General features: G+C 35.3%; 1 protein-coding gene across 1 annotated transcript in view; it reads right to left on the bottom strand.

The window, feature by feature from the left end:
• Positions 1-8,998, bottom strand: part of LOC103799096 (DNA topoisomerase 2-beta) — a gene marked incomplete at its 5' end in the record, with an annotated part of 19,590 nt that overhangs the window by 6,430 nt on the left and 4,162 nt on the right. Inside the window, 11 exons of the mRNA XM_009071392.1 lie at positions 356-466; positions 781-860; positions 1,354-1,561; positions 2,313-2,471; positions 3,715-3,859; positions 4,208-4,405; positions 5,485-5,568; positions 5,691-5,846; positions 6,986-7,077; positions 7,231-7,426; positions 8,598-8,798. Of these exons, the coding sequence (XP_009069640.1) occupies positions 356-466; positions 781-860; positions 1,354-1,561; positions 2,313-2,471; positions 3,715-3,859; positions 4,208-4,405; positions 5,485-5,568; positions 5,691-5,846; positions 6,986-7,077; positions 7,231-7,426; positions 8,598-8,798 (1,630 nt within the window). The remainder of the gene's footprint in view (positions 1-355; positions 467-780; positions 861-1,353; positions 1,562-2,312; positions 2,472-3,714; positions 3,860-4,207; positions 4,406-5,484; positions 5,569-5,690; positions 5,847-6,985; positions 7,078-7,230; positions 7,427-8,597; positions 8,799-8,998) is intronic.

Below are 8,998 nucleotides of genomic sequence, written 5' to 3'. Positions count from 1 at the left end.
TCTTTCCTTTCAAAATAAGTAAGTTATGTCCATTATAGAAGACTATCTCCAATCCCAAGGCCATCTTATTTCACTTATTCCCTGAGGCTAAAAAACCCTCATTAATTAAACTAATTGAAGGCTGAACGCCAGCTCCATACGTGGAATTTATTAAGTTTGACACTACTGTGGTCAGTGGAAACAAATTAACATCATTAAGGAGCTGGAGAAAGTTCACATCCTATGCTGAGTTTTGCTGAGTTCAAACTAAATGAATGCAGTTCCCACTCTGAAGACTGAAGAGACAATGCAAAGGTGGAGAAGATGGCTTGGTGGAGAATGAATGGATTGGCTTATATGCCAATTCTATACGTACCCTTTTTAGCAGCTACTGTTTTACTTGGAATTTTCTCTGTTTGTTTTGGGGTAAAAGATGATGAGAAAACAGGAGCAGAATCCTCATCATCACTGTCCAATTTTGTTGTATCTACAATCACAGAGTATGTTTAGAATAAGATTAATTTACTTCATATTTTAAATCATCAATATTAATTATAGTAAAAATTAATCTCAGAAAAAGTGTTTTTGATACTACAGCTAGGCTACAGATGTACTGTGACTTTCTCATCCATCATACAAGCTTTGTTCCTCTAAGGATCAGAACCTCCTTCCCTTTTCCCCTTTATAAATGTGGACATCCTTCTTCTATAACTACTGCTTGAAGTTTGTGTACAGCACTCCCTAATATATTCCATTAATAGTTGCTATCAAGACTAAATAGATCCATGAAAACAAGCTCACCATCATCTGTCTTCTGAGAGTAAGATGGAAAAGAGAAGATGTTCCCAAAATCTTGGTTTTTCTTGTCTTGAGACATTTTTCTACTTGTAGACAGGAAAAGAAAATTATATGAGTTGCATTAACTACATACTGAAGTACATAGATAACATAATATCCACATAAGATTAAATTCCTGGTTTAGCATTTCTGGTATTTTTGTATACACTCACAGCAGTCAAACCCCTAAAATCATCATCCAACCAAGAAATTCAGGCATTCAAAATTAATAGATTCACATTTTTTCAACAGTCTGTATACCAGACTGGCACAAGACAGAAAACAGAAAATTTAAAAAAATGCCTTTTACCAAATTATATTACAGTGTATCATAATTTGGTAAGTCATATTTACCTCTGCATAGGTTAACTGCAAGGCTGAGATAACACATGCTTTAATTCCGGCACAGACGTATACATTTTATTTTACATGGCACATTTAGAGTTAATAACAGGCTGATGTTTCTCAGCTTTGTTCAGACACTTCTGCATTGAAAAATTTATTAGTAAAGAAATCCTGCTGAGTTACAATACTTACTCTGGAGATGGCTTTGATTTGGCTGGGGAGAAATCATATTCATCTTTTTCTAAACTGTCCGAGGGAACAAATTCATCCTCTCTGTCATTTGTAACTGGAGAAGATTTTACTTTGAGCTCATCCAAATCATTATTATTGTTGGCATCATCATCATCATCGGCATCATCTTCTTCTTCTGAGAAGTCAAAAGTGTACTTGGGCCTCTCAGCTGAAAAAAAATCACACATATATACATTTCAAGGTAGCTGTTTATGTTAACCCATAAATAAATCTAAGTGGAAGTCAGTAAACAACCCCTGCCTCAGAGTGTACAAGACAAAAGACTGAGGGATAATAAACTTGTCTGGAAGAATAAAGGGACATAATTTAAAATGTTACCAAACATCTAACATCATTTGTGGCTTGCTTAGACACCTTCAGCTAAAGGCATTATGTGTGTACTTTTAAGGAATAAGAAAACTGGAATTGTAAGTGAAGGATTCTTGAATCCATCATTTAAATATTCTTTCTAATCAGGTACTTGGAAAAATTGATAAAACATTTTCCAGAAAAATCTGTTTAGATTTTTAAACTACCAAATATTTATATATTTTCCAAACTTTCAGCCTTGTTGACTGTTCAGAATTGTTTTGATTAATTTTTACTAGCCTTTTAGGCCCTATTTGACAATATAATTGCATTAGAGTAATTTCTTTTTTTTTTCTTAATGATATTATCTTGTCTATTTCTTGCATAATTCACTAGTTTTGTGAGTAATTTCTATTCTAGTGTTTAGAATAAGGGAATAGATGTCTGGACAAAGTCACAAAATCTTTCATATCAACCCTTAAGTTCCTGATCTTGTAATGCAAGCTCTCTGCAAGAGAAAAAGTCCTAAAGGAAGGCCATGGTCAAAGGAAAATGTGGGTTTGTAGTTGAAATTTTCAGTCACGATGCACAATTCACAGAAACTTAAGTACCTGCAGCTCTCCTAAGCAGAGAGTCTCTTGGAATAATCACAGGCTCATTCTCTTCTAAATCACTTTCAGACTTGGATTCATCATCTGACCATGGGTTTCGTTTCTTCACTTTCTTTGCACTGGATTTTGTAGCTGATGGTGTTCTTCTTACCCTGGTACCTGCCACAAGTAAAAGCATTTACTACAGTCAGGGTGAAAGAAAAAAAAGAATCAGCTTTTCTGTTTGAGAGGCACAAATTGCTCATAAATTTTTATCTTAAAAAGTTGTCCTTTAAATGTTGTAAATTCCTCCCTGAAGAAAGATTTAACAGCGATGACATTATTTCACATAGAACCTGCTACTGCCAAACCAAATTCGGTTTATGACTGAAAAACATTAAAAAGTCTCTCATTTGAAGTTTTTGCTTCTCTGCAGTCAAGCTTTCATTTTTTTCTAAGGTTGTTGGGCTTTTCCAGGAGAAGAACATGCAGTTTTCCATTATTCAGGGAACACGATCAGAAAGAGTTATTGGAAAAATACAATAAGCATGGGAAGCAGAGGATACCCTATTGTGGGGGTAACAATGTGGTCAGTCAATTGCAGGGCAAGCTTGGGTCAAGCTGGGCTAATCAGCTCTGGCTCGGGCAGATCTGAGCTGCACGTAGACAACTCAGTCATAACTGTACTCAGTTAATCTATTCAGGTTGGATAATCCCCTGAATAATTAAAAACAGATCTTATCTCAGAAGAATTATTTGCGTAACCACATTTTTATTCTCTTCATTTTTTAAAAGAAAACAAACCCTCAGACTTAAACCTTCTGTTCCGTCTTTAGCACTTCTTGTTTCTGCATTCCTATTACTATGTATTTCTCAAACTGCAATAAGAAATTCCTACTAACAGAGGGAAAAAGGAAAGTGAACACAGACCTTGGTCAGTCTGATGAGCCATAATATGCATAACTAACTCTTTAAAAGTCAGGATGACTGGGTATGTCAGTAGGAAAATATATGTATTTAATCATGTTTTACAATCTATGCCATTCTTCAGACTGAAGGTGAGTGACATGTCCTTCAGCACCAGAGAGCAGGCAAATTAGAAATTTCAGTTTGCACAGAATTAGCCTAATTATGTAAAAATAATCTATTTATCTATTGACAAATTCAAATATTTAGACCCCAAAAATTTCAGACCCTAAAAAATTCCGAATATAGAAAACGTAAGATCCACCAACCCCAGAAAAGCAGCTTACAAAAAGAAATTTCAGCAGAGTACTTTCAAATATTTCCACACATCTCTTTAGGGAAGATCAGAGGAAATAGTGATTATTATGCTGCATTTTCCTTCTATGTGTTAAAAATGTATTTCATGCCCAATTAGTGTACACAGCTAAGGTTAACTATGGCTGTGTAAGGATCTTACCAGGCTCCTTCTTCTCTCTCTTAGGTTTAGGGGTTTTAGTTGCTGCAGCTGATGCATTCAGTGAGTCGTCCCCACCACCCTCAGCTGGCACACCACCAAATTCTTCATCAAATTCCATTTTTATTGCTAGAGAATCAGTTTCACCCTAAAATTGCAAAAAAAATTGGGCAAAATAAAATAAATTACACCTTTATATTTCAAGATAGAACTGGAATAGTTTTGCAGATGATGATAAATGAAAGCAGACTAGTATATTGACATTTGTTGAACAGTCCTGGAAAGAAGATATCTCAATAAAAACACCTGAACAATAAGCAGTCACAAGAGTGCAAATGTGAACAAAATCCAGTACCAACTCTCCATGCATTAAGTCAGCAAAATAGTATAAATACAGCATTAATGAGGTCTAGCAGTTTGGATTTGTGCTACCAGAGTAGAAAAACATCTAAGTTAAATAATAAATAATCTAACTACAGCAATGTTTTTGATTTACCTTTTTCTTTTTCAGCAGTTTCCTACTGGCGTCAGCTTTCATGGCAGATGTAATCTGTGGAACTATTCTTCTGCCAAATGGTGATGGCATAGTCTCTTCCAGCTGCAGTTTCTTCATCTTGGGTTTACCAACTTTGCCCTTTATTGGCTTGCCAACCATGCCAGCCAAAACATCTTCTCTTTCCTGTGCTTCTACTTTCTAACAAACAAGGGGAGGAGGCAGGATGGGGGAAACACATTATTTTTTAATGAGGACAAAGTGAAACATGGTTATTATTTAAGATTCAACCCCTTTTTACATGGAGCATAAGACTTCCCTTAACTTCCACTTCAGTTGTAACACACTTTCCAGTAAAGGAAAACCCAACCACTTAATCTTGGTAACTTCTTCATTACCCTGTAACAGTTAAAAACTACACTTTCATTCAAGATTAAATACATACAAACTATGACTGAAAATCTTTGTTTTATCAAGTTTTTGGTTCTCATGTATGTGCCTGTGTACTGATGTAACTTTCCAGTACTTCAGCATTTGACTTAAACATCTAGTTTCTACAGTCATTGTTAAGGCACATTTTCCAATCCTTCAATCAGCCTTTTTCATAGTATGAACAAATAGCTGAAATACAGACATCAAACAGCACATTTCCAACTGCAGCTGTACCACAAACACACAGAGAAATAAGAGAGACATCTTACTTCTATTACCCTGTGACACTTCAGAAGGTTGCATCCAGCCCTTTTCAGGCAATATTGAAAGCTAAGGCCCAGCAAGTTATTCACCAACAGAGTTTATCTTTTTCCACAGCTACTGATGAGGCAAAGTAAGTGCCCCTCATACAGTACTTACGGTCTACACACTTCATTCCTAAATGTACAGCTTTGTATTTGATAATACTTATTGCCCCACAAGCATTGGATCTTGTATAACTACTGTAGTTATTACTATTAAAAGCTACTGCTCCCAGGTTTTTGTGTCATCTGAAAACAAACTTTCTCCTGGTTATTTTTTTGTCATCACTGACTTGGAAAAAACATTAAATTGTATAGATGCAAGAGACAATCCCCAAGGAACACAACTAGGAGCACAACTAGGAACACAAATATCCAATACTGATTTCCTAATTATCATTATATTTGGAGATCTACCTGCTTTCAATTCAAAATGTAGTAGTTTTGTTTATTATTTTTTGCTTAAATTTTAATACTTTGAATTGATTAATGCTGTTAATGAATTTAAATTTATTGTTTCAGAAATATATGTAAAGGAATACGTACTTCAAGCTCTTCGACAAAGGCAGCTAAATCTTCTTTCCAGAGATCTGAAGGAGATTTCCTTTTAAGGTCATTTAGTTCTCTCTCCTGAAACATGAACGCAGTATGTTAGTTACAACTAAAGCAAACACCATCAGAACTGAGCATTCCCATTAGGCACACCAGTAATTACTATATCATTTCAGCACAAGCCTTCGTGGTGTACCGACCTTGGAATCTCTCTGCTTAATTAACTCTTCCACCTTCTCTTTTGTGAGTGACCACAGAGACATGTTTAAGATATAGTTAAAGTCAGGGCCAGAAGTTGAGCCAGAAGCAGAGGAAGCATCATCATTTGCATTCTGTGAGTCCTCCTCTTCTGCTGCCTGAAGTGAAATATCCACAATTAAAAGCATTAATAATCTTAGCTCTATGCATGAACTGTAACACTGCTCCAAAGCACCAGTACAGAGTAGTAAGGTGTGCCCTCACAGATTCAATAACCTTAACATTTTCTGGACCTTTCCAAAAGGCCACATTCCTCTAACCTTCTAGAGTTCCATTATTTAACCATTTGATTTAAGAAAAGAAATTTGAACCTGATGCTAGTCACATGCCTTGTATGCTATTGGCTACAGATACTGGTACTATCCGAGCTGTCTCACAGGGCTGAGACCTTTGTCCTTTGGATATTTATGAGTATCTGTTCCTTTTGGATAAAAACTGGTATGAGAGCCCCGAATGTACAAACTGAGGATTGGAAGTAGACCAAAATTTCTCATAATAGTAGTTTTGTTATAAAATACAATGCATTGCATAGAGTTAACATACAATACTAAAACCCCAAATCAAATCAAATGAGAAATGAAAACAAATAGCTAAATCAATGACAATGACATGGAAAAGGGTTGGCTGACAGAAAATTGAAGCTGTTTCTCAAAGTAGTTCCATCATCTCAGAGTAATGCACAAAATTAAACTTGCCACGTATCTCTTTTGGAACAATAAAAACCAGAGATAAATATAGATCAAGGTCAAATTTACCAAAGTAAGTTCAAAATTCATAGCTTTATAATATTCATGCTTCATTACAGAAAAGCAGCAAATAAGTTATATCAAAATAATTACATTTTGCAATCGTATGACAAATACATACAGGGGAAATTAGTTATATGCGTGGGGTAACTGATGTGGCACTGTATGTATCAGCCAGTCAGAAATCAAGTTGCCAGTTTTGATTTGGGTACATTAAGAAAATCAATCCTCTGCGTTCTCATTTTTCAGACTTGTATTATCTAGTTTTCTTCTAGGAATAATCCATATACAATACCAATATTATGTGACCATATTTTTGTATGTTTAATGTTTGTTTTTTTAAAATGGAAGCCAATAAGGAGTAACAAACAATGTTTCTTAAGGTCTACATGTGTTATAAATTAGACTACTAGAAAGCAAGCATCTGAAACAAGTAATATAATTTATAACACTAACAGTATCAAATATATCCAGGGATTTCAGATTATTACCTTTTCCTGTGCTTCTTTCCAGGCTTTTACTGGATCAGATTCATAACCTCTCTGGACCAACATCTGAATCAAATCCCTTTTTGATCTGTTCTCTACAAGACGCAGCCAGGAGGGGAAGAAAATAAACCACAACAGGAAAATCAGTGTCATGAAAATAAATGTCTTACATGCAAGTACCTTCTACTATACTTAAATAATTTCAAGGTTTTCCCCACTGTTAACAATTCTGACTTATGTTTACTCACCAATAGTAATTTTCCCTTGTATTTTCTCCAGAATGAAACGAGCCTGATTGTTGAGCTTGGTGGATTCTGCACCCAACATTCCCACCAGCCATTCCTTGCGTAAACTATAATAATGTAATCTCAAATCAAAGAACTCCTTCAAGATGTCTTGCACAGTTTCATACTTCTTTAAACATCCCATGTGATCAAACAGCACCTACAAAATACATAACATACTTCTTGAGGGGGATTGCAGAACTCAAATTTTGTTAACCTTTGTGCATGAGTTTATTTCTATTGCACATATAACTGCACCACACAAAAAGTGGCATTTTGAAGACTGTGAACTCAAGACTACTGTGGAATTACACAGCACATCACTGGACAGATTTCATTTCTGTTCACAAGTAGATTTAAGGCAAGATTGATGGTAACATATTCAAACCAAAAGACAGTTATATAGAGAAATATGCCTGAATTCACTTGAATGACTAATTTTAGCTAAATATTAAATCAAATTTCAGTACCAACTAATGATTCATAACTATTTAACATAATAGTTGAAGATCTTAATGATCCTTAATAATCTTTCGGTTCAGCTGTGAAATCTGTCACTTTTGAGCTGTAAAAACTGCCATCCTTCAAGTTCAAGCACAAAGTAAGAAATCATTTTTACATCAAAGGTGGAATCAATCCTGCCTGACTTCTGACATCCCCAGTTTAGACATTTATAGGTGAACTAGTCACCCTCAGTGCCCTCCATAGTCAACTGAAAGAAATACACCTCTAGAGGGCAATTCATCTGTCCAAAACAGCTATTTGGGAGTTGAGGGACATTAGCTAGCGCACTTAACTTTTTAAGATGCTTACACTGGGGCAGATTAATTCCTACACATGTACAGAAAGCAACCCTTAATATTTATTTCAGTAGGCAGAATATGCAGGATTAAGCTGCAAAACATTTTGTAACCTGTGAAACATAAAATTGATGACAGGTTCTCACAGTAGTACACATGGCTGTTTAAACGTGTGAGAAATACAATCACTTTGATTTGGCATATTTGCTTTTCAAGTACAATCTACAAAATGGGTTGAGCAAGGCCTGTTTCTGCTTCCAATTCTATCATCTTTCATTTATTTTCAACCTACTTTTACATAGCTTTTTATGCATACAACAATAACAACAGTAACGATACTTCGTGATATTATCTGAAAGTAATATCTGCCATAAAAAAATAAACTGGTTTTTAGGTATCTGTAAAGACAGGTTGCTTGGAAATACTCTGGCAGAAACAATGCACTGTTCAATACCAAAGGACACTACAAAAACATTTGAGTTTACAACATGCAACAGTAGGGATTCTGATAGCCAAACATGAAAAAGTTACCATAGAATTACAAGTAAGACTTGTTTGAAGCTTAAAGACTTTGTGCAATCCAGCAGCTTCTGCCTGTGCAAGCTTTTCTTCTGTCATCTTCACAACAAATTTTACAGTTGTATCAGTGTGGTATTCCTTATAGTCAGAAATTAATGCTGGAGTTTTTTCAGTCCCATTCAACATAGGCTCTAGAACCTGTTCTTTGTACACCTGTTAAATATAGGGCAGCAAAAACCAGAAACACTTAAAAATCCCTTAAAATTGTAAACCAGCTGAACAACATACATTTTCAAAGCTTTATGCATTACATCTAGTACCAATTATAATTTACAGAGTCAGCATCATCTGCAAAATGCAGGCCCAGACTAGCACCAGCATGAGAGGACTCTAACAAGGACAGAAAAGGCCAC

This window comes from Acanthisitta chloris, unplaced genomic scaffold (assembly GCF_000695815.1).
Source record: "Acanthisitta chloris isolate BGI_N310 unplaced genomic scaffold, ASM69581v1 scaffold20223, whole genome shotgun sequence".
NCBI lineage: Eukaryota > Metazoa > Chordata > Aves > Passeriformes > Acanthisittidae > Acanthisitta > Acanthisitta chloris.
Note: the sequence above shows the minus strand (reverse complement) of the source record. Positions and strands in the feature narration are given on the sequence as shown.